The 27,914-nt window shown below is 39.1% G+C and overlaps 1 protein-coding gene across 3 annotated transcripts; it reads right to left on the bottom strand.

Moving 5' to 3' along the window:
• Positions 1-87: 87 nt before the first annotated feature.
• On the bottom strand, positions 88-27,688 carry galnt3 (UDP-N-acetyl-alpha-D-galactosamine:polypeptide N-acetylgalactosaminyltransferase 3 (GalNAc-T3)). 3 transcript variants are annotated; one of them, XM_062069838.1, is made up of 12 exons: positions 27,529-27,688; positions 27,275-27,393; positions 10,506-11,032; positions 9,002-9,174; positions 8,468-8,617; positions 8,155-8,389; positions 7,974-8,091; positions 5,306-5,506; positions 2,016-2,147; positions 1,806-1,907; positions 1,586-1,738; positions 88-1,505 (listed from the first exon to the last, which is right to left on the bottom strand). In XM_062069838.1, the coding sequence occupies exons 1-12, from the start codon at positions 27,539-27,541 to the stop codon at positions 1,392-1,394; spliced, it is 2,037 nt and encodes a 678-aa protein (XP_061925822.1). In that variant the 5' UTR covers positions 27,542-27,688; the 3' UTR covers positions 88-1,391. The 3 variants fall into 3 exon arrangements, with proteins under 3 accessions (XP_061925822.1, XP_061925824.1, XP_061925823.1); XM_062069840.1 differs by lacking the exon at positions 27,529-27,688 and adding an exon at positions 27,133-27,199 and having other exon boundaries at positions 27,275-27,371; XM_062069839.1 differs by lacking the exon at positions 27,529-27,688 and having other exon boundaries at positions 27,133-27,338.
• Positions 27,689-27,914: the final 226 nt, after the last annotated feature.

The following is a 27,914-nucleotide window of genomic DNA, read 5'->3' as shown; positions in this document are numbered from 1 at the left end:
ATGAGCCATTGGAAATGGAAAATGCACTTCTTAAAGTCACAAAAGAAATGTCTTAATAATCACAATCTTGCAGACATGTTGATATTGGAGTTTTATTCGTTTAGTGCAGATTCATTTGGCCAAAGCTCAGTGTGAGGGCGACAGTAGATACTAAGATGTTGTCATTTATTCTCCAATATTTATCTTGAATGATATATTGAATTGTGTATTTATTGTGGAAAGTCAATATTGAGTAATTTGCTGTGTTGTAAAGCTTCACGTGCCGCAGTTAAGTTTTTAATTTAAGATTTGTGAAATGCATATGTTTTGCACAATGTGATACATTTTCTTTGATCTTAAATTGTAAATAAAAAAAATATGTCTTCGTTCACATTTTCGACCTGGTTTTGAAATAAATGTCATGACGTAATGTTCCTGTGAGGGTGAACACAGTTGGCATTTCAGTCTACAGCGCCCTCCGGTGGTCACTGCCAGTAATACAGCTGGTCAATTTGAACAAAACTTGTATTCTCTCCCAAGTCTTACCAAAATAAAATATGACCCACAATCATGTCAAAGCAGCTTCAGGACAAAATAAAGCTAATTATATATTGTTTATTTCTAAATTATTACTGGCCACAGAATCAAAACGGTAAGGCTGGTGAAGTTTGCAGCAATTATGACATCTCAAACAAATCACCTGTGGTCATTCAATAAAAATGATTCATCAACTGCTAAACATCTAAGTCAGAAAATGTTAAACAAGCATCTAGAAAAGAACAACAAATGCAGACTTACTCCCCCTTGTGAAGAATAAAACAACAAACAAGGCACTGGAATAAACTTGCCGTATAAAAATACACTTTTGAAGGACAATGCTCACGTTTGTGTTTCGGCTTTTCACTTGCAGTCTAATTAGGACACACATTGTAAGTATGATCAATCTGGAGATTGGATTTGATAGTGCCTCTACAAGCTGAATACTGCATGTGTGGACAAAAGTCTTGGGACACATTGGATCTTCATTTTTCTAAGGCATTTTGGAGCAGCTTTGTAGGAACAGCATTGTTACGTGTACAAATCCAGGTCCTACTTCAATGACTTATAAAGAAAAACCCTGGTCTCAACTCCAAACAACCTTTGAGATGAAAAGAGCTTGTAATTAGGGCAACACTGGTAACCTGTGGACAAAATGTTCCACAGAGACACCCTTGTAAAAGTGTGGAAGTTACAGTTGGAATGTCCCAATACTTTTGTCCGTGTAATGGCCCTCAAACGCACACCTTAATTTTTCCAAGCGTCTGTGGCGTTCACTTTCTCAAGTCTAATTTCCTCCCTGCAGTGATTTCTCCCAACATTCACACTTCAAAATGTGTGTAAAATAAATTAAAAGTCCAGCTGGTGATGAAAAGTCAGATGAAGGACCAGAGCTGGTGCTTGTCCGAGGGGTCGCAGGCAGCCAGAGAAGGATGCTCAGAACGGGCACTCAAACACAAGTTCCTTGCTGGCAAGTAGAATAACTGCTCCTATTTGAAAAGCCAAACAAAAACAAAGTTTTATCCAAAAATCCTTGATTTGGCAGAAAATGCTTAGGGATCAAACTGACATCCTTCAGCTGCCATTCCTGCTGCGGTCCTACCAACGTATTCCTGCCCTTGTACTGGCACACCTCCAGCTTGACGGCCTCCTCAGCGCCATGCAAACACAGCTCCTTCTGAATGTTGTGGCGGAGCTCCTGATGTGTGGACAACTCAAAATACTACAAGTGCAAGGATGACAGAAGTGATTGAGATGAAACTTTGATTACAATTCTTTTGCCCACTGACCTGATTCCCTCCCATTCCGTGACACGGGTACATGATCAGATGTTTGCCCCCCTCGTTGTTCTCGCCTGCATCCAAACAAGAGTCTTTGCCCACATTCTTCACCTGCACACAAATTAAGGAAGAAGATTCAGAGCAAGCTGTTTAAACAAGTTGAGAGTAAGCGGAGCTGCCCAAGTCTAAGGTGGTGAGGTTTGGACTAAGCGGTCTTACTGCACCGAAGCGGAGAGGGTTCAGATCGGGCATGAAGATCTCTGGGTAGACCTCCTTCAAATACCAAGAGAAGCCTTTGCACTGCAGCTGATTGCGGAGGTCCACACGTTTAGAGACATCACCAAAGGTTTTCTGTGGGAATAAGAAACATGAAAGGATGCTAGTGGGACCACGACATTAGGTACACCTGCAACGACACATAGGAACTTTGGACCCCAACAAAAAAAATATTCCTTTACAAAAATACTATGTTTGACAGGTGTTTGGGATTTGAGATGCTTATAAATATCAAATCCAATGGCAACATATCCGTGTTAGAAAGCCCACAGCTTGTTTTTGTTTAGGTTTCACTTTCATCAAGCGTTAAAATATCCCACTGTAGTCGACTGGCCATGAACGCACCATAGTCAAGTGCTGTGAGACAAAGTGAAGTTTATGCGATCAGCCAATACCAATCATAAGTTATAAATGTACAGTTTTCACTTTATTCATTCTTAGTTTAACAGTAGCAACGATATTTATACTGGTTCCTTATTCTCAAAAGTACACAATAACTAAACAAAAGCATATACTACTCTTTTAAATAATTAGTTTTTTGCCCTCACAGTCCTCACTGAGTTTGTAAACATGAACAAAACAACATTTTTATGAAACTAAAATATTAACCTAATCACTCTAGTATCATCATATATAGATACTGTATCGGTCCTACCAACTTATGGGTCGATCCAATGTTCTCTTGTGTGTCTTGTAGGGATTGTGACAAAGCTGATACACCAACAATTGCCGTTACATTATGCTCTCTCTAGACTCTTATTCATAATAACTACTGTAACACAGTTTCATCTACACTTCTTAAAGTACTTCTTGGTGTTGTTAAAAACTATCTTGGCGGTTAGCTTGGCTATTAGCATGCTTGCAGCTGGTTTTCTTCCGGTGTAGGATATTGATACCAAAATTCCCAGGATTGCCTGCCCCTGTTCTTTGAGAGCTGCTATGTTTGAACCTCACTGACTGAGAAGACATCCAAGCACTTCACGGTACAAACAACTTTATTTTCTGACAGGGCGCCATGCAGTCATCCATGCTGCAGACAAAAAGCACCTGCCAGAAACGGACACTGCCCTAAGGATTTAGCAATTGTGCTAATTCTAATGAAGGGTAAGTGGGGGATTGCCAGTGGCTGGGAAAAATAAACATGAATGTTTGTCCCCCTCACTTACTTTTGCAGCAAGCCCTAGACTTTGCTACCCTGCCCATGTGCCCCATGGAATGAATGAATGATCTTTATTGTCATTGTGCATGTACAGGTACAGGTCCAACGAAATTTAGGTTGCTTCCCTGAGGTGCTTTGCATTTAAAAAAAATGCTGTTCAATATTAGACCCGTAGCTGTTCAATACTAATATTGAACAGCTACGGGTCTAATATTGAACTAAACCCGTAGCTGTTCAATATTAGACCCATAGCTGTTCAATATTAGACCCGTGGCTGTTCAATATTAGACCCGTGGCTGTTCAATATTAGACCCGTAGCTGTTCAATATTAGACCCGTAGCTGTTCAATATTAGACCCGTAGCTGTTCAATATTAGACCCGTAGCTGTTCAATATTAGACCCGTAGCTGTTCAATATTAGACCCGTAGCTGTTCAATATCAGACCCGTAGCTGTTCAATATCAGACCCATAGCTGTTCAATATCAGACCCATAGCTGTTCAATATTAGACCCGTGGCTGTTCAATATTAGACCCGTGGCTGTTCAATATTAGACCCATAGCTGTTCAATATTAGACCCATAGCTGTTCAATATTAGACCCATAGCTGTTCAATATTAGACCCGTAGCTGTTCAATATTAGACCCATAGCTTTTCAATATTAGACCCGTAGCTGTTCAATATTAGACCCGTAGCTGTTCAATATTAGACCCATAGCTGTTCAATATTAGACCCATAGCTGTTCAATATTAGACCCATAGCTTTTCAATATTAGACCCGTAGCTGTTCAATATTAGACCCGTAGCTGTTCAATATTACACCCGTAGCTGTTCAATATTAGACCCGTAGCTGTTCAATATTAGACCATAGCTGTTTAATATTAGACCCGTAGCTGTTCAATATTAGACCCATAGCTATTCAATATTAGACCCATAGCTGTTCAATATTAGACCCATAGCTGTTCAATATTAGACCCATAGCTGTTCAATATTAGACCCATAGCTGTTCAATATTAGACCCATAGCTGTTCAATATTAGACCCATAGCTGTTCAATATTAGACCCATAGCTGTTCAATATTAGACCCGTAGCTGTTCAATATTAGACCCGTAGCTGTTCAATATTAGACCCGTGGCTGTTCAATATTAGACCCGTGGCTGTTCAATATTAGACCCGTGGCTGTTCAATATTAGACCCGTGGCTGTTCAATATTAGACCCGTGGCTGTTCAATATTAGACCCGTGGCTGTTCAATATTAGACCCGTGGCTGTTCAATATTAGACCCGTGGCTGTTCAATATTAGACCCGTGGCTGTTCAATATTAGACCCGAGACTGTTCTATATTAGACCAGTGGCTATTCAATATTAGACCCGTGGCTGTTCAATATTAGACCCGTGGCTGTTCAATATTAGACCCGTGGCTGTTCAATATTAGACCCGTGGCTGTTCAATATTAGACCCGTGGCTGTTCAATATTAGACCCGTGGCTGTTCAATATTAGACCCGTGGCTGTTCAATATTAGACCCGTGGCTGTTCAATATTAGACCCGTGGCTGTTCAATATTAGACCCGTGGCTGTTCAATATTAGACCCGTGGCTGTTCAATATTAGACCCGTGGCTGTTCAATATTAGACCCGTGGAATTTGTATCCAATATCATTTTATGTCCAGCAGATGAAAACATTTTGAACAAACAATCCTAAAGAAGGCTTTAAGAAATGCCTTTTAGCGTTCAGTTGATTGTTGAAGTAATTGATATGAAACATGAGACTGCATTAGTGACAAAGCACTTAGTGTTCAAAGAGTGGAATCATCCTATGACAGCCATGGTTCTCCTCCTCCCTACAGATAGCAGGATTTAGTGAAGGCTCAGTGAGGTGTGGCCCTTATGCCCCCTGTGAGACAATATTTACCAGCTTTAGGCTCTTTTGTCTCGGTTTTCTCATGTGTGAAATACTGCACTATACTTGACCTTGCACTTCATGAACATTAGTCTAAGTTCACACTTGTCCTAAGCCAGAACAGTCGCATACAAACTATGAATATTTTGGGAGCTTGACTGAATAAACAGTACTTACTTTTTTGGCTATCTGCCCGGCTTGCTGATTACGACGGTAGAAGATCTCCTTGAACTCGTCCATCCAGACCTCGGCCAGTCGGACCTGGTTGCGGGCGATCACCTGAGTGCCCTTTGGAAAGGTATGGGGGCTCTTGGTGCGGAAAACATGGCCGACAACAGAGCACGGGATGATCTCCAGCTGACCGCCGCACTGCCAGACCTGCATGTCATTGGGAGAACATCAAATACCAGACATTTAGCAACATTTCCACCAAACGGTACAGTTAATTTTGCAACAAGGTCAGGAAAGGACACAATTCCCAGATAGGCAACACAAGTGATGAACATTCTGTGTGAGCACCATTGTTAGGACTTCACATGTTACCTCACCCTGTTACTGATTCTCAATTAGGGAGGGATACCTTTCACATTGGATTTAATACACTATGGGTACTTAATAGTACCAATTTCCTCTAATTTTGTGTGTTCAAATGTGTTAATAAATGTTAGTTGTTGGAAAAAAACTTGTTTTGTATTTAACACTGAGCTGTGCTGTCAAGTTATCTTGTTTGCTTCCACTTCTGTACCTAAGTTGGAAGTACTGTCTTGTACAGTAGACTTTGCATGCAGTTTCAATTCCAAGACATTAGATGGCAATAGTGTTAGACGGCAGAGTTATGTGGCCAACTAAACAACAGGCGCCATTGTTGCTACCAAGGACGTGCGCAGCTGTGCTGGGATGCCGAGGATTGCTGTTTTGAGTTTGAGTTTGAGTTTAAGTTTATTTCGAACATGCAAGCATACATGGTTTTGACATTAGTTTTTATGACTAAATAATCCAAAATAATATGTCTATTTAAATAGTTCTCGTTAACTCACAATAAAGCATGCTTTCATTTTGTGAAAGTATAATTTTGTGGTGTATTTGGTGACTCTGTGACCAGCAGGCACTAACACTCACCCAACGGCGCAAAATAAATTCACAAAACGACCAAAAAATAAATGATTACCCTCATTTTGCCAACATGGTTATTAGCTTTGGACCAACAATCACAGAAAACTTGTGACTTTTGTGTGAAGTATGTCAACTGTGGTAATCACTGTATGCATCACTTAAGATGTAACTGATCTTTTTTTTGGTAACATAAATAAGTGTAGTTTTGTCGTTATTTCCCCATAATTTTCTGCACAACTCAAATATGGCAACACTGGTGAGCAGTAGAGAATATGGAGTGATTTTTGGTCCAGAACATATTTTGCTTTTTTCATTATTGATAATATTTCTTACCACTTTTTTGTATATTTTTTGATGCGATTTCCAGTTCATTTTCTCTTCTATTATTACACGCAAATGTTGGTTTCCTTTTACTTTATCAATGTTTTTACTCTTAGTGAATAACATTATTTTAGTTTTACTAAGCTAGTCTGTTTTTGTCAAACAATCTCGTTAATGAGTTCATGTCTTCTGTTATTTGTGTTGTGTATTGTATTTGCCCTGCGATGAGGTGGCGACTTGTCTAGGGTGTACCCCGCCTTCCGCCCGATTGTAGCTGAGATAGGCTCCAGCGCCCCCCGCGACCCCGAAGGGAATAAGCGGTAGAAAATGGATGGATGAATGTATTGTATTTGTGTTGTTATTCTGTGTGTACTCTCCTGAACAAAATACCGACGTCTCAAGTGTTGATTGCCAACCTTCACTTCCCATATGTTGTCTTCTTTCCCGGTTGTGGGTAAAGCCGTGTAAAAGCTTTCCACAACTGCCCCATGCTCCACAACATGAAACATCATGAAAGTAACAAAGAAGCGCCACAAACACGCAACATCAGCTCAAAGTTGGTAGCAGTCATGGTTGCCTGTTGTCACATGACTGCCTTTTGACCAATCATTGAGGAGATCGCCTGAAATCAGGTTGGCCATACTTTCTTCATACACGACTCTAGACTACGGTGTGTTGACTTAGCCAGGAAGTAGTCTTTGCCATGAAGTTGAATGTCCCAGACTGTTCTTTGGTTGAGTCCTACAAAGTGTTTAAACTGTACGTATTGTACTTATTACACACCCGTTGATTGTAACATCTTCCTTGTAGTTTTGATGAACAAAAGTACAGGTGTTGAAATTGCCATGTAAACTTGCTAATGTTAATGGGTAGCATATATATGACAAATCCAATGTACATTTTCAAAGGGTACTTTTGAGCGCCTTCTTCTTGATTTGTTAATATCGAAAACTGCAACTTTACCCCGAGGCAGCCTGGCTGAGTCCGCTTTTAGTGCTTGACTGTGTCGAGTCTGAAACCAGACGTGACGTGGCATTGTTTAATTTTACGTGAATTGGTACCCGGTACTACCAATGGACTTCGGTGGTCGGTACCCATAAAAAAAGTATTGATCTCTGCCTGAGTGTTGAGTAGAGAGTATACTGCTTTACAAAATATACACTGACAACCCCAAAAGTATTGTGAATATTTGTGTCATTTCATCATACTACAGTAAGGTGGTGTACTATGCTAATAAAACAAAGCAAATAAATGCACAGTACACTGTATTGACAAATCAACTGAGGAGTAAAAACTGGGATGTTCAGGCCTCCTTCAACACAATAAAATGTGTACCATACTGAACTGTGAAAACAAGGATATAGTGAAAATATGAAAATGTTGAGTTGATTATGGTTCTGTAGTGTCTCACCCTGAAAGACATTTCAATATTCTCGCCGCCCCAGATCTCCATTTCCTCATCATAGCTTCCAATTTGGTAGAAGTATTTCTTTGAGATGGAGAAGAGTCCGCCAGCAAACGTAGGAGACCTAGAGAATACTTTAATTAAAAGAGTTCACACTCTGTCATTATTCCAAGGATGCTCTGCTTACTTGATAGGATATGTTTCATCCTTCCTTCTCTTTTTCTCATGATCCGGAAGACTCTCCCATCCAAAGGACAGACCCCAGTCAAAGTTACCCCGGTTGTGGTTCTGGCCGTGAGGGGATGGCTTCATGAACTCAAAGGTGTTGAGATCAATGGCGCTTATATCTGGACTGACCACCATGGTTGAGTTCTCGGCTATCCTGGCAAGCAGTGGCTCCAGCCACCCATTAAAGCATTCACCTGTGAATACAAGACATCATGCCACCAGGCTTCTTGACTGTGTTGGTGGGTGTGTCGGCATGAAGTGTGTGGCCTCACAGTGGGCATCCAGAAAGGTGAGAGTATCACCGGTGGCCACCGAGGCGCCCAGTAAACGAGCTGTGATAAGGCCTTTCCTTTCCTTTTGCCGAACGACCCGAACGATACTTAGCGCTTTCACATACTCATCCAGCTCGTCCTTCAACACATCTGAAAGTCAAGGTTGACAAGGATAAAACAAGACGGTAAATGAGTTGCACATGCACAAACCATCTGGCGGTCTCACGGTAAAGGCTTAGTGACTGTTAGTGGGTCTAATCTACAGCATGCAAGATTGACAGTGAATGAAAGAAGACAATGGGCTTCTGTTAATCCTCAACATTGCAAAATATTTGGCCAAACCAGTTTCTAACCTAACAGACCAACACTCTCTCAGATTGTGTTTCCTTCCTACACCAGGCCGGTTTACACAAGTGGTTTCGAAGCTCAGCAACTGTTGCTAAGGCCTACTTCATTAACCACAACAGTGGTTCCACTGCAGCCCACCCAGCACGCCACATAAAACCCCAAAAGGAGAGTGGTAGGTTCACATACCATCAATGCTGGCGTCGTCCACCAAGATGATCTCCTTGAGGAGAATGGCAGGGGAAGTGTGGAGTACGCTGTAGACCGTCCTTAGCAGGGTGCTCCAAGCCTCGTTGTGAAACACGATGATCACACTGGTGGTTGGCAAAGGGGGGCATCGCTTGAAGGTTTGCTCGATACACCTGCAGAGAGCACAAGGATCTATCTGCAATCTTCTGTGGTGGTGACTTTTCCTCCTAATAACGATTTAAGAATAATTTCATGCTTTAAGTGTCTAACGTGTTCTGGCTCAACACTGACATACAGTTGTGGTTGGAGTGAACTGCAAGCAAGGAGCCCAACAGAACACCAAGACTAGGCAGGCATGCAGCAATCATGTTGTGGTTGGAGTGAACTGCAAGGAGCCCAACAGAACACCAAGACCAGGCAGCAATCATCTCTGGGGTTTCTGACTCCTGTTGCAAAAGCCAAACTTTGTTGAGCTTCCACTCAGAGTCTTGAGTTATTCCCCTTTCAATGTATTTGATGCTAATACCATTTTTGTTTGAAAGTCATGCAAATTACACTTGTTAACTCTTTAGAAGTTCTAACGCTGGCTGAGAACAATCACAACATTGGGTCTGCTGCTGCTGCTCCTGTGTCTAAGAAACATACCTTTGCCTTTCCACTTTCTATCCAAGATTGAATTGATTTCTTCATCCAATTATCTTCTAATTAAAGAACTGTTTTCTTTAATCAGTTTTCTTTATTATTTTGTTCGATAAATCCACAAAATCACAATTTATATCCTCAATGCTTATTTTAGGGAAAATAGTTTTAATTATTTTTCTGCAAGCCATAATCTTGATTATTTTTGTTTCTTATACATGCACTGATGCAAGATTGTTTTAATTTAGGAATCATCGGCCTCAGCAGAAGTTTGCATTTACAAAGTGTAAATTATTTTAGTTATTGAGTAATCTAACAATTAGTTTGTCCGATTAATCCGATGAAGCACACTTTATAGCCTTAATACCTGATTTAGGGAAAATAGTTTAAAGAATTTTACTGCTGGCCGTTAGCTCGTTTTTTTTTTCTTAATAAAATTGAACTTTTAAAATGTGTGTATTAGTAAAAACAAGAACCAACAACTCACCGCCACACACACCCCCGCTCTCATGTGCGCTCTATTGTAACGGCCACGCAGGAACTTAGTCTGCGTATTTAAAGCACGCCATGCGATCCTGATTTTATACATTTGAACGAGTTATACTTATTAAACAATCAAAGCAAAATAACATAAACCAAAGCTTTTTCGAATCCAACTAATCAATTGAATTGACTTGATCTAGTGGTGTTGTGTTACTATTAGTAGTCTACGCAGTTCAAGTTGCCGCACAACAAAGTAGGTGTGAATGCAACTTTGGTGCTGAACAATTATTTGGAAAAGGAGTTAGCAACATTTGGTTTGAACCAACATGGCTGGCTTCATTTAGAGTGCACCCTCTTGGTAAACATGTCAAGGCAAACACACTCTGGTGGTCTTGTGTCTGGACCCAGGTCTCGGCTCAAGGAGATGCGATCGCTGGCGTACAAGTTGAAGCAGTGCTTCTCTTCGCCTTTTTGCTTTTCCTTCTGTTCATCAACGCTCAGCGAGTCTGTGATGAAGGGCTTGCCGGCAGCACCGGGAGCCAGCAGGTTCTGTAAAGGCCTCTCCAGGGCCAGCTTAAGCTCACCAGCTGTGTAGCTGCCCGGCAAACAGGACACGCTATTTGCACTTGCCCTCTGACGTACGGGAGCTTTGATCTGCAACTTTGGCATGGCTTCCTTCAAGTTATTGACTGCTCCCATCACCAAGCCCAGCATGCTGTCCCGCTTGTCTTTCATCTCCTTTATCCACGGCTCCTCCACTGGACCTTGGCTTCCCACCTCCCATTGTATGAAGAACATAAAGGTGACAAAGACCGCCGCCACTACAGCCAGTTTCACAGGGTGCAGTCTCCTTCGGAGGACTCTGTGCAGGAACCTCATTCTTCTTGGATGGGGAGTCACTCTTTCAAACTGCAGACAAACATTGTCACGGTTATTGTGTAACCCGTTACACAACTGTTACTGTCACACAACACACATGTCAACTTAGTATCACTGTTATTGTCACACAACACACATGTCAACTTAGTATAACTGTTACTGTCACACAACACACATGTCAACTTAGTATCACTGTTACTGACACACAACACACATGTCAACTTAGTATAACTGTTACTGTCACACAACACACATGTCAACTTAGTATCACTGTTACAACACACATGTAAACTTAGTATAACTGTTACTGTCACACAACACACATGTCAACTTAGTATCACTGTTACTGTCAAAACACACATGTCAACTTAGTATAACTGTTACTGTCACAACACACATGTCAACTTAGTATAACTGTTACTGTTAAACAACACACATGCCAACTTAGTATAACTGTTACTGTCACACAACAAACATGTCAACTTAGTATAACTGTTACTGTCACACAACACACATGTCAACTTAGTATAACTGTTACTGTCACACAACACACATGTCAACTTAGTATCACTGTTACTGTCACGACACACATGTCAACTTAGTGTAACTGTTACTGTCACAACACACATGTCAACTTAGTATAACTGTTACTGTTACACAACACACATGTCAACTTAGTATAACTGTTACTGTCACACAACACACATGTCAACTTAGTATAACTGTTACTGTCACAAAACACACATGTCAACTTAGTATCACTGTTACTGTCACACAACACACATGTCAACTTAGTATAACTGTTACTGTCACACAACACACATGTCAAATTAGTATCATTGTTACTGTCACACAACACACGTCAACTTAGTATAACTGTTACACAACACACATGTCAACTTAGTATCACTGTTACTGTCACAACACACATGTCAACTTAGTATCACTGTTACTGTCACACAACACACATGTCAACTTAGTATCACTGTTACTGTCACACAGCACACATGTCAACTTAGTATAACTGTTACTGTCACACAACACACATGTCAACTTAGTATAACTGTTACTGTCACACAACACACATGTCAACTTAGTATCACTGTTACTGTCACAAAACACATGTCAACTTAGTATCACTGTTATTGTCACACAACACACATGTCAACTGAGTATCACTGTTACTGTCACAACACACATGTCAACTTAGTATCACTGTTATTGTCACACAACACACATGTCAACTTAGTATCACTGTTACTGTCACACAACACACATGTCAACTTAGTATAACTGTTACTGTCACACAACACCCATGTCAACTTAGTATCGCTGTTACTGTCACACAACACACATGTCAACTTAGTATAACTGTTACTGTCACACAAAATACATGTCAACTTAGTATCACTGTTACTGTCACACAACACACATGTCAACTTAGTATAACTGTTACTGTCACACAACACACAGGTCAACTTAGTATCACTGTTACTGTCACACAACACACATGTCAACTTAGTATAACTGTTACTGTCACACAACACACATGTCAACTTAGTATCACTGTTACTGTCACACAACACACATGTCAACTTAGTATAACTGTTACTGTCACACAACACACATGTCAACTTAGTATCAATGTTACTGACACACAACACACATGTCAACTTAGTACAACTGTTACTGTCACACAACACACATGTCAACTTAGTATCACTGTTACTGTCACAACACACATGTCAACTTAGTATCACTGTTACTGTCACAACACACATGTCAACTTAGTATAACTGTTACTGTCACAACACACTTGTCAACTTAGTATAACTGTTACTGTTACACAACACACATGCCAACTTAGTATAACTGTTACTGTCACACAACACACATGTCAACTTAGTATAACTGTTACTGTCACACAACACACATGTCAACTTAGTATAACTGTTACTGTCACACAACACACATGTCAACTTAGTATCACTGTTACTGTCACACAACACAGATGTCAACTTAGTATAACTGTTACTGTCACACAACACACATGTCAACTCAGTATCATTGTTACTGTCACACAACACACATGTCAACTTAGTATAACTGTTACTGTCACACAACACACATGTCAACTTAGTATCACTGTTACTGTCACAACACACATGTCAACTTAGTATCACTGTTACTGTCACACAACACACATGTCAACTTAGTATCACTGTTACTGTCACAACACACATGGCAACGTAGTATAACTGTTACTGTCACACAACACACATGTCAACTTAGTATAACTGTTACTGTCACACAACACACATGTCAACTTAGTATCACTGTTACTGTCACAACACACATGTCAACTTAGTATAACTGTTACTGTCACACAACACACATGTCAACTTAGTATCACTGTTACTGTCACAACACACATGTCAACTTAGTAAAACTGTTACTGTCACACAACACACATGTCAACTTAGTATAACTGTTACTGTCACACAACACACATGTCAACTTAGTATAACTGTTACTGTCACACAACACACATGTCAACTTAGTATCACTGTTATTGTGTAACCCTTAACAGAGCTGTTACTGTCACACAACACACATGTCAACTTAGTATCACTGTTACTGTCACACAACACACATGTCAACTTAGTATAACTGTTACTGTCACACAACACACATGTCAACTTAGTATCACTGTTACTGTCACACAACACACATGTCAACTTAGTATAACTGTTACTGTCACACAACACACATGTCAACTTAGTATCATTGTTACTGTCACACAACACACATGTCAACTTAGTATAACTGTTACACAACACACATGTCAACTTAGTATCACTGTTACTGTCACAACACACATGTCAACTTAGTATCACTGTTACTGTCACACAACACACATGTCAACTTAGTATCACTGTTATTGTCACACAGCACACATGTCAACTTAGTATAACTGTTACTGTCACACAACACACATGTCAACTTAGTATAACTGTTACTGTCACACAACACACATGTCAACTTAGTATCACTGTTACTGTCACAACACACATGTCAACTTAGTATCACTGTTATTGTCACACAACACACATGTCAACTTAGTATCACTGTTACTGTCACAACACACATGTCAACTTAGTATCACTGTTATTGTCACACAACACACATGTCAACTTAGTATCACTGTTACTGTCACACAACACACATGTCAACTTAGTATAACTGTTACTGTCACACAACACCCATGTCAACTTAGTATCACTGTTACTGTCACACAACACACATGTCAACTTAGTATAACTGTTACTGTCACACAACACACATGTCAACTTAGTATCACTGTTACTGTCACACAACACACATGTCAACTTAGTATAACTGTTACTGTCACACAACACACAGGTCAACTTAGTATCACTGTTACTGTCACACAACACACATGTCAACTTAGTATAACTGTTACTGTCACACAACACACATGTCAACTTAGTATCACTGTTACTGTCACACAACACACATGTCAACTTAGTATAACTGTTACTGTCACACAACACACATGTCAACTTAGTATCAATGTTACTGACACACAACACACATGTCAACTTAGTATAACTGTTACTGTCACACAACACACATGTCAACTTAGTATAACTGTTACTGTCACACAACACACATGTCAACTTAGTATCAATGTTACTGACACACAACACACATGTCAACTTAGTATAACTGTTACTGTCACACAACACACATGTCAACTTAGTAGCACTGTTACTGTGACAACACACATGTCAACTTAGTATAACTGTTACTGTTACACAACACACATGTCAACTTAGTATAACTATTACTGTCACACAACACACATGTCAACTTAGTATAACTGTTACTGTCACACAACACACATGTCAACTTAGTATCACTGTTACTGTCACACAACACACATGTCAACTTAGTATAACTGTTACTGTCACACAACACACATGTCAACTCAGTATCATTGTTACTGTCACACAACACACATGTCAACTTAGTATAACTGTTACTGTCACACAACACACATGTCAACTTAGTATCACTGTTACTGTCACAACACACATGTCAACTTAGTATCACTGTTACTGTCACACAACACACATGTCAACTTAGTATCACTGTTACTGTCACAACACACATGTCAACTTAGTATAACTGTTACTGTCACACAACACACATGTCAACTTAGTATAACTGTTACTGTCACACAACACACATGTCAACTTAGTATCACTGTTACTGTCACAACACACATGTCAACTTAGTATAACTGTTACTGTCACACAACACACATGTCAACTTAGTATAACTGTTACTGTCACACAACACACATGTCAACTTAGTATCACTGTTACTGTCACACAACACACATGTCAACTTAGTATAACTGTTACTGTCACACAACACACATGTCAACTCAGTATCATTGTTACTGTCACACAACACACATGTCAACTTAGTATAACTGTTACTGTCACACAACACACATGTCAACTTAGTATCACTGTTACTGTCACAACACACATGTCAACTTAGTATCACTGTTACTGTCACACAACACACATGTCAACTTAGTATCACTGTTACTGTCACAACACACATGTCAACTTAGTATAACTGTTACTGTCACACAACACACATGTCAACTTAGTATAACTGTTACTGTCACACAACACACATGTCAACTTAGTATCACTGTTACTGTCACAACACACATGTCAACTTAGTATAACTGTTACTGTCACACAACACACATGTCAACTTAGTATCACTGTTACTGTCACAACACACATGTCAACTTAGTAAAACTGTTACTGTCACACAACACACATGTCAACTTAGTATAACTGTTACTGTCACACAACACACATGTCAACTTAGTATAACTGTTACTGTCACACAACACACATGTCAACTTAGTATCACTGTTATTGTGTAACCCTTAACAGAGCTGTTACTGTCACACAACACACATGTCAACTTAGTATCACTGTTACTGTCACACAACACACATGTCAACTTAGTATCACTCAGTGTTACGACACACATGTCAACTTAGTATCACTGTTACTGTCACACAACACATATGTCAACTTAGTATCACTGTTATTCTGTAACCCTTTACACAACTGTTACTGTCACACAACACACATGTCAACTTAGTATTACTTTTACTGTCACACAACGGGGCGGTATAGCTTGGTTGGTAGAGTGGCCGTGCCAGCAACTTGAGGGTTGCAGGTTCGATCCCCGCTTCCGCCATCCTAGTCACTGCTGTTGTGTCCTTGGGCAAGACACTTTACCCACCTGCTCCCAGTGCCACCCACACTGGTTTAAAAAATGTAACTTAGATATTGGGTTTCACAATGTAAAGCGCTTTGAGTCACTTGAGAAAAGCGCTATATAAATATAATTCACTTCACACATGTCAACTTAGTATCACTGTTACTGTCACAACACACGTCAACTTAGTATAACTGTTACTGTAACAACACACATGTCAACTTAGTATCACTGTTACAACACACATGTCAACTTAGTATCACTGTTACTGTCACACAACACATATGTCAACTTAGTATCACTGTTATTCTGTAACCCTTTACACAACTGTTACTGTCACACAACACACATGTCTACTTAGTATCACTGTTACAACACACATGTCAACTTAGTATCACTGTTACTGTCACACAACACACATGTCAACTTAGTATCACTGTTATTGTGTAACCCTTAACACAGCTGTTACTGTCACACAACACACATGTCAACTTAGTATCACTGTTACTGTCACACAACACATGTCAACTTAGTATCACTGTTACTGTCACACAACACACATGTCAACTTAGTATCACTGTTACAACACACATGTCAACTTAGTATAACTGTTACTGTCACACAACACACATGTCAACTTAGTATCACTGTTCCTGTCACACAACACACATGTCAACTTAGTATCACTGTTACTGTCATACAACACATATGTCAACTTAGTATCACTGTTCCTGTCACACAACACACATGTCAACTTAGTATCACTGTTATTGTGTAACCCTTAACACAACTGTTACTGTCACACAACACACATGTCAACTTAGTATCACTGTTACTGTCACACAACACACATGTCAACTTAGTATCACTGTTACAACACACATGTCAACTTAGTATCACTGTTACTGTCACACAACACACATGTCAACTTAGTATCACTGTTACAACACACATGTCAACTTAGTATCACTGTTATTCTGTAACCTTTTACACAACTGTGGGCTCTGTACCGAGGATGTCGTTGTAGCTTGTGCAACCCTTTGAGACACTTGTGATTTAGGGCTATATAAATAAACATTGATTGATTGATTGATTGAACTGTTACTGTCACACAACACACATGTCAACTTAGTATCACTGTTACTGTCACACAACACACATGTCAACTTAGTATCACTGTTACTGTCACACAACACACATGTCAACTTAGTATCACTGTTACTGTCACACACACACATGTCAACTTAGTATCACTGTTATTGTGTAACCCTTAACACAACTGTTACCGTCACACAACACACATAATGTCAACTTAGTATCAGTGATACTGTCACACAACACACATGTCAACTTAGTATCACTGTTAGTCTGTAACCCTTTACACAACTGTTACTGTCACACAACACACATAATGTCAACTTAGTATCACTGTTACTGTCACAACACACATGTCAACTTAGTAGAACTGTTACTGTCACACAACACACATGTCAACTTAGTATAACGGTTACTGTCACACAACACACTTGTCAACTTAGTATAACTGTTACTTTCACACAACACACATGTCAACTAAGTATCACTGTTACAACACACATGTCAACTTAGTATCACTGTTACTGTCACACAACGCACATTTCAACTTAGTATCACTGTTATTGTGTAACCCTTAACACAGCTGTTACTGTCACACAACACACATGTCAACTTAGTATCACTGTTATTGTGTAACCCTTAACACAGCTGTTACTGTCACACAACACACATGTCAACTTAGCATCACTGTTATTGTGTAACCCTTAACACAGCTGTTACTATCACACAACACGCATGTCAACTTAGTATCACTGTTATTGTGTAACCATTAACACAGCTGTTACTGTCACACAACACACATGTCAACTTAGTATCACTGTTACTGTCACACAACACACATGTCAACTTAGTATCACTGTTACAACACACATGTCAACATAGTAAAACTGTTACTGTCACACAACACACGTCAACTTAGTATAATTGTTACTGTCACACAACACACATGTCAACTTAGTATCACTGTTACAACACACATGTCAACTTAGTATCACTGTTACTGTCACACAACACACATGTCAACTTAGTATCACTGTTATTGTGTAACCCTTAACACAGCTGTTACTGTCACACAACACACATGTCAACTTAGTATCACTGTTACTGTCACACAACACACATGTCAACTTAGTATCACTGTTACAACACACATGTCAACTTAGTATCACTGTTACTGTCACACAACACACATGTCAACTTAGTATCACTGTTATTGTGTAACCCTTAACACAACTGTTACTGTCACACAACACACATGTCAACTTAGTATCACTGTTATTCTGTAACCCTTTACACAACTGTTACTGTCACACAACACACATAATGTCAACTTAGTATCAGTGTTACTGTCACACAACACACATGTCAACTTAGTATCACTGTTACTGTCACAACACACATGTCAACTTAGTATCACTGTTACTGTCACACAACGCACATGTCATCTTAGTATCACTGTTATTGTGTAACCCTTAACACAGCTGTTACTGTCACACAACACACATGTCAACTTAATATCACTGTTATTGTGTAACCCTTAACACAGCTGTTACCGTCACACAACACACGTGTCAACTTAGTATCACTGTTACAACACACATGTCAACTTAGTATCACTGTTACAACACATATGTCAACTTAGTATCACTGTTACTGTCACACAACACACATGTCAACTTAGTATAACTGTTACTGTCACACAACACACATGTCAACTTAGTATAACTGTTACTGCCACACAACACACATGTCAACTTAGTATAACTGTTACTGTCAAACAACACACATGTCAACTTAGTATCACTGTTACTGTCACACAACACACATGTCAACTTAGTATAATTGTTACTGTCACACAACACACATGTCAACTTAGTATAACTGTTACTGTCACACAACACACATGTCAACTTAGTATAACTGTTACTGTCACACAACACACATGTCAACTTAGTATCACTGTTACAACACACATGTCAACTTAGTATCACTGTTACTGTCACACAACACACATGTCAACTTAGTATCACTGTTATTGTGTAACCCTTAACACAGCTGTTACTGTCGCACAACACACATGTCAACTTAGTATAACTGTTACAACACACATGTCAACTTAGTATCACTGTTACTGTCACACAACACACATGTCAACTTAGTATCACTGTTACTGTCACACAACACACATGTCAACTTAGTATCACTGTTACTGTCATACAACACATATGTCAACTTAGTATCACTGTTCCTGTCACACAACACACATGTCAACTTAGTATCACTGTTATTGTGTAACCCTTAACACAACTGTTACTGTCACACAACACACATGTCAACTTAGTATCACTGTTACTGTCACACAACACACATGTCAACTTAGTATCACTGTTACAACACACATGTCAACTTAGTATCACTGTTACTGTCACACAACACACATGTCAACTTAGTATCACTGTTACAACACACATGTCAACTTAGTATCACTGTTATTGTGTAACCCTTAACACAACTGTTACCGTCACACAACACACATAATGTCAACTTAGTATCAGTGATACTGTCACACAACACACATGTCAACTTAGTATCACTGTTATTCTGTAACCCTTTACACAACTGTTACTGTCACACAACACACATAATGTCAACTTAGTATCACTGTTACTGTCACAACACACATGTCAACTTAGTAGAACTGTTACTGTCACACAACACACATGTCAACTTAGTATAACGGTTACTGTCACACAACACACTTGTCAACTTAGTATAACTGTTACTTTCACACAACACACATGTCAACTAAGTATCACTGTTACAACACACATGTCAACTTAGTATCACTGTTACTGTCACACAACGCACATTTCAACTTAGTATCACTGTTATTGTGTAACCCTTAACACAGCTGTTACTGTCACACAACACACATGTCAACTTAGTATCACTGTTATTGTGTAACCCTTAACACAGCTGTTACTGTCACACAACACACATGTCAACTTAGCATCACTGTTATTGTGTAACCCTTAACACAGCTGTTACTATCACACAACACGCATGTCAACTTAGTATCACTGTTATTGTGTAACCATTAACACAGCTGTTACTGTCACACAACACACATGTCAACTTAGTATCACTGTTACTGTCACACAACACACATGTCAACTTAGTATCACTGTTACAACACACATGTCAACATAGTAAAACTGTTACTGTCACACAACACACGTCAACTTAGTATAATTGTTACTGTCACACAACACACATGTCAACTTAGTATCACTGTTACAACACACATGTCAACTTAGTATCACTGTTACTGTCACACAACACACATGTCAACTTAGTATCACTGTTATTGTGTAACCCTTAACACAGCTGTTACTGTCACACAACACACATGTCAACTTAGTATCACTGTTACTGTCACACAACACACATGTCAACTTAGTATCACTGTTACAACACACATGTCAACTTAGTATCACTGTTACTGTCACACAACACACATGTCAACTTAGTATCACTGTTATTGTGTAACCCTTAACACAACTGTTACTGTCACACAACACACATGTCAACTTAGTATCACTGTTATTCTGTAACCCTTTACACAACTGTTACTGTCACACAACACACATAATGTCAACTTAGTATCAGTGTTACTGTCACACAACACACATGTCAACTTAGTATCACTGTTACTGTCACAACACACATGTCAACTTAGTATCACTGTTACTGTCACACAACGCACATGTCATCTTAGTATCACTGTTATTGTGTAACCCTTAACACAGCTGTTACTGTCACACAACACACATGTCAACTTAATATCACTGTTATTGTGTAACCCTTAACACAGCTGTTACCGTCACACAACACACGTGTCAACTTAGTATCACTGTTACAACACACATGTCAACTTAGTATCACTGTTACAACACATATGTCAACTTAGTATCACTGTTACTGTCACACAACACACATGTCAACTTAGTATAACTGTTACTGTCACACAACACACATGTCAACTTAGTATAACTGTTACTGCCACACAACACACATGTCAACTTAGTATAACTGTTACTGTCAAACAACACACATGTCAACTTAGTATCACTGTTACTGTCACACAACACACATGTCAACTTAGTATAATTGTTACTGTCACACAACACACATGTCAACTTAGTATAACTGTTACTGTCACACAACACACATGTCAACTTAGTATAACTGTTACTGTCACACAACACACATGTCAACTTAGTATCACTGTTACAACACACATGTCAACTTAGTATCACTGTTACTGTCACACAACACACATGTCAACTTAGTATCACTGTTATTGTGTAACCCTTAACACAGCTGTTACTGTCGCACAACACACATGTCAACTTAGTATAACTGTTACAACACACATGTCAACTTAGTATCACTGTTACTGTCACACAACACACATGTCAACTTAGTATCACTGTTACTGTCACACAACACACATGTCAACTTAGTATCACTGTTACTGTCATACAACACATATGTCAACTTAGTATCACTGTTCCTGTCACACAACACACATGTCAACTTAGTATCACTGTTATTGTGTAACCCTTAACACAACTGTTACTGTCACACAACACACATGTCAACTTAGTATCACTGTTACTGTCACACAACACACATGTCAACTTAGTATCACTGTTACAACACACATGTCAACTTAGTATCACTGTTACTGTCACACAACACACATGTCAACTTAGTATCACTGTTACAACACACATGTCAACTTAGTATCACTGTTATTGTGTAACCCTTAACACAACTGTTACCGTCACACAACACACATAATGTCAACTTAGTATCAGTGATACTGTCACACAACACACATGTCAACTTAGTATCACTGTTATTCTGTAACCCTTTACACAACTGTTACTGTCACACAACACACATAATGTCAACTTAGTATCACTGTTACTGTCACAACACACATGTCAACTTAGTAGAACTGTTACTGTCACACAACACACATGTCAACTTGGTATAACGGTTACTGTCACACAACACACTTGTCAACTTAGTATAACTGTTACTTTCACACAACACACATGTCAACTAAGTATCACTGTTACAACACACATGTCAACTTAGTATCACTGTTACTGTCACACAACGCACATTTCAACTTAGTATCACTGTTATTGTGTAACCCTTAACACAGCTGTTACTGTCACACAACACACATGTCAACTTAGTATCACTGTTATTGTGTAACCCTTAACACAGCTGTTACTGTCACACAACACACATGTCAACTTAGCATCACTGTTATTGTGTAACCCTTAACACAGCTGTTACTATCACACAACACGCATGTCAACTTAGTATCACTGTTATTGTGTAACCATTAACACAGCTGTTACTGTCACACAACACACATGTCAAATTAGTATCACTGTTACTGTCACACAACACACATGTCAACTTAGTATCACTGTTACAACACACATGTCAACATAGTAAAACTGTTACTGTCACACAACACACGTCAACTTAGTATAATTGTTACTGTCACACAACACACATGTCAACTTAGTATCACTGTTACAACACACATGTCAACTTAGTATCACTGTTACTGTCACACAACACACATGTCAACTTAGTATCACTGTTATTGTGTAACCCTTAACACAGCTGTTACTGTCACACAACACACATGTCAACTTAGTATCACTGTTACTGTCACACAACACACATGTCAACTTAGTATCACTGTTACAACACACATGTCAACTTAGTATCACTGTTACTGTCACACAACACACATGTCAACTTAGTATCACTGTTATTGTGTAACCCTTAACACAACTGTTACTGTCACACAACACACATGTCAACTTAGTATCACTGTTATTCTGTAACCCTTTACACAACTGTTACTGTCACACAACACACATAATGTCAACTTAGTATCAGTGTTACTGTCACACAACACACATGTCAACTTAGTATCACTGTTACTGTCACAACACACATGTCAACTTAGTATCACTGTTACTGTCACACAACACACATGTCAACTTAGTATCACTGTTATTGTGTAACCCTTAACACAGCTGTTACTGTCACACAACACACATGTCAACTTAGTATCACTGTTATTGTATAACCCTTAACACAGCTGTTACTGTCACACAACACACATGTCAACTTAATATAACTGTTATTGTGTAACCCTTAACACAGCTGTTACTGTCACACAACACACATGTCAACTTAATATCACTGTTATTGTGTAACCCTTAACACAGCTGTTACCGTCACACAACACACGTGTCAACTTAGTATCACTGTTACAACACATATGTCAACTTAGTATCACTGTTACTGTCACACAACACACATGTCAACTTAGTATAACTGTTACTGTCACACAACACACATGTCAACTTAGTATAACTGTTACTGCCACACAACACACATGTCAACTTAGTATAACTGTTACTGTCAAACAACACACATGTCAACTTAGTATCACTGTTACTGTCACACAACACACATGTCAACTTAGTATAATTGTTACTGTCACACAACACACATGTCAACTTAGTATAACTGTTACTGTCACACAACACACATGTCAACTTAGTATAACTGTTACTGTCACACAACACACATGTCAACTTAGTATCACTGTTACAACACACATGTCAACTTAGTATCACTGTTACTGTCACACAACACACATGTCAACTTAGTATCACTGTTATTGTGTAACCCTTAACACAGCTGTTACTGTCACACAACACACATGTCAACTTAGTATAACTGTTACAACACACATGTCAACTTAGTATCACTGTTACTGTCACACAACACACATGTCAACTTAGTATCACTGTTATTGTGCAACCCTTAACACAGCTGTTACTGTCACACAACACACATGTCAACTTAGTATAACTGTCACAACACACATGTCAACTTAGTATCACTGTTACTGTCACACAACACACATGTCAACTTAGTATCACTGTTACTGTCACACAACACACATGTCAACTTAGTATCACTGTTATTGTGTAACCCTTAACACAGCTGTTACTGTCACACAACACACATGTCAACTTAGTATAACTGTTACAACACACATGTCAACTTAGTATCACTGTTACTGTCACACAACACATATGTCAACTATTAAGTGCACTATTACTACAAATCAATAAAGTGCACTATTAAGGATATAACGTTAGCAAGTACAAATCAGTAAAGCGCACTATTAAGGAAGTAACTTTAGCTGGTACAAATTGGCCCTAGTGTGTGAATGTGAGTGTTAATGTTGTCTGTCTATCTGTGTTGGCCCTGCGATGAGGTGGCGACTTGTCCAGGGTGTACCCCGCCTTCCGCCCGATTGTAGCTGAGATAGGCTCCAGCGCCCCCCGCGACCCCGAAGGGATTAAGCGGTAGGAAATGGATGGATGGATGGAAATCAGTAAAGCACACTAATAAAGATATAAGTTTAGCAGGTACAAATCAGTAAAGTGCACTACACTATTAAGGATATAACTTTAGTAGGTACAAATCAGTAAAGCGCAGTATTAAGGATAGAACTTTAGTAGGTACAAATCAGTAAAGCGCACTATTAAAGATATAACTTTAGCAGGTACAAATCAGTAAAGTGCACTATTAAGGATAGAACTTTAGCAGGTACAAATCAGTAATGTGCACTATTAAGGATAGAACTTTATCAGGTAGAAATCAGTGAAGCGCACTATTAAGGATAGAACTTTAGTAGGTACAAATCAGTAAAGCGCACTATTAAAGATATAACTTTAGCAGGTACAAATCAGTAAAGTGCACTATCAAGGTTTCTCATAGTCATTCACATTCACGTCCCACTGGGGTGAGTTTTCCTTGCCCGTATGTGGGCTCTGTACCGAGGATGTCGTTGTGGCTTGTACAGCCCTTTGAGACACTTGTGACGTAGGGCTATATAAATAAATTTTGATTGATTGATATTAAGGATAGAACTTTAGCAGGTACAAATCAGTAATGTGCACTATTAAGGATAGAACTTTAGCAGGTACAAATCAGTAAAGCGCACTATTAAGGATAGAACTTTAGCAGGTACAAATCAGTAATGTGCACTATTAAGGATAGAACTTCAGCAGGTACAAATCAGTAAAGTGCACTATTAAGGATAGAACTTTAGCAGGTACAAACCAGTAAAGCGCACTATTAAGGATAGAACTTTAGCAGGTACAAATCAGTAATGTGCACTATTAAGGATAGAACTTTAGCAGGTACAAATCAGTAATGTGCACTATTAAGGATAGAACTTTAGTAGGTACAAATCAGTAAAGCGCACTGTTAAAGATAGAACTTTAGTAGGTACAAATCAGTAAAGCGCACTATTAAAGATATAACTTTAGCAGGTACAAATCAGTAAAGTGCACTATTAAGGATATAACTTTAGCAGGTACAAATCAGTAAAGCGCACTATTAAGGATAGAACTTTAGCAGGTACAAATCAGTAATGTGCACTATTAAGGATAGAACTTTAGTAGGTACAAATCAGTAAAGCGCACTGTTAAAGATAGAACTTTAGTAGGTACAAATCAGTAAAGCGCACTATTAAAGATATAACTTTAGCAGGTACAAATCAGTAAAGTGCACTATTAAGGATAGAACTTTAGCAGGTACAAATCAGTAAAGCGCACTATTAAGGATAGAACTTTAGCAGGTACAAATCAGTAATGTGCACTATTAAGGATAGAACTTTAGTAGGTACAAATCAGTAAAGCGCACTATTAAAGATATAACTTTAGCAGGTACAAATCAGTAAAGTGCACTATTAAGGATATAACTTTAGCAGGTACAAATCAGTAAAGCGCACTATTAAGGATAGAACTTTAGCAGGTACAAATCAGTAATGTGCACTATTAAGGATAGAACTTTAGTAGGTACAAATCAGTAAAGTGCACTGTTAAAGATAGAACTTTAGTAGGTACAAATCAGTAAAGCGCACTATTAAAGATATAACTTTAGCAGGTACAAATCAGTAAAGTGCACTATTAAGGATAGAACTTTAGCAGGTACAAATCAGTAAAGCGCACTATTAAGGATAGAACTTTAGCAGGTACAAATCAGTAAAGCGCACTATTAAGGATAGAACTTTAGCAGGTACAAATCAATAAAGTGCACTATTAAGGATATAACGTTAGCAGGTACAAATCAGTAAAGTGTACTATTAAGGATAGAACTTTAGTAGGTACAAATCAGTAAAGCGCACTATTAAAGATATAACTTTAGCAGGTACAAATCAGTAAAGTGCACTATTAAGGATAGAACTTTAGCAGGTACAAATCAGTAAAGCGCACTATTAAGGATAGAACTTTAGCAGGTACAAATCAGTAATGTGCACTATTAAGGATAGAACTTTAGTAGGTACAAATCAGTAAAGTGCACTATTAAGGATAGAACTTTAGCAGGTACAAATCAGTAAAGCGCACTATTAAGGATAGAACTTTAGCAGGTACAAATCAATAAAGTGCACTATTAAGGATATAACGTTAGCAGGTACAAATCAGTAAAGTGTACTATTAAGGATAGAACTTTAGCAGGCACAAATCAGTAAAGTGCACTGTTAAGGAAGTAGACGCCACACTTACTGAAGTGGACACGCCAGAGCTCCACGATGGTTCCCCACAAGGACAAACTTCATGTCTCCAACAAAGTCTTCATTAAAAAGACAATATGTCTTTTTATCGGGCAGACGAAGCAAAATGTCAACATGAAAGGAAAGATTCGTACTTGGGAGAAACTTCCGTCTCGTTGGATCCAGGTGTGCTGCTCCCAGGTAGAGGGCGGGGACACGCTGCTGCGCATGCGCATGCGCATGCCAACACCGCCGCTGTGTGTCAAACTCCACGCTGCGAGGGGGAAATGCGGAACAAATATACGTTAGTTGAAATCCTTAACGTCATTCTGACGTGTCGCAATAGAAGAAGAGCAATAAGTCTCGCGTGAAGGGCTGACATGCGAGGAGTGAGAGGATATGGCCTCACTTTGCTCATTCATCCTCCCAGTTGCCGGGTGACGAGCAGCAGAGGAACGCGTGTAGTGTAGTCGCCTCCTCCGTGGAAGGCGTGTAGTTTAGTCGCCTCATCCGTGCACAATCTTGGAGAAAGTTCAGTTGGGAAAGCGCTGAGACGAAATCCAGATTGTAGAAGAGATGTTTAAAAAAGAAGAGCACTCACTCAGCAGAGAATCTCTCTGCCTTCTCCTCTCATCAATAACACCATCCGCCACGACGTGAAGAAGAGTGTGCGTGACGTCACGTGATCTGCTAGAATCATCACATTGTTGTCTCTTCCTTCATATTCCATCATGTTAGATTGACTCACCTGAGGACATGTTGCTACTATTCATGTCAACTAGTTTCATATCAACT

This window comes from Entelurus aequoreus, linkage group LG14, assembly GCF_033978785.1.
Source record: "Entelurus aequoreus isolate RoL-2023_Sb linkage group LG14, RoL_Eaeq_v1.1, whole genome shotgun sequence".
NCBI classification, from domain to species: domain Eukaryota; kingdom Metazoa; phylum Chordata; class Actinopteri; order Syngnathiformes; family Syngnathidae; genus Entelurus; species Entelurus aequoreus.
The sequence above is the reverse complement of the archived record's forward strand: the minus strand, read 5'-3'. Positions and strand labels throughout refer to the sequence as shown.

Coding starts and splice junctions, on each gene's coding strand:
- galnt3 (XM_062069838.1), bottom strand. Junction 8,092..8,154: donor GATGAAACATATCCTATCAA/GTAAGCAGAGCA, acceptor AGTATTCTCTAG/GTCTCCTACGTTTGCTGGCG. Junction 1,739..1,805: donor ACGGAATGGGAGGGAATCAG/GTCAGTGGGCAA, acceptor TTGCACTTGTAG/TATTTTGAGTTGTCCACACA.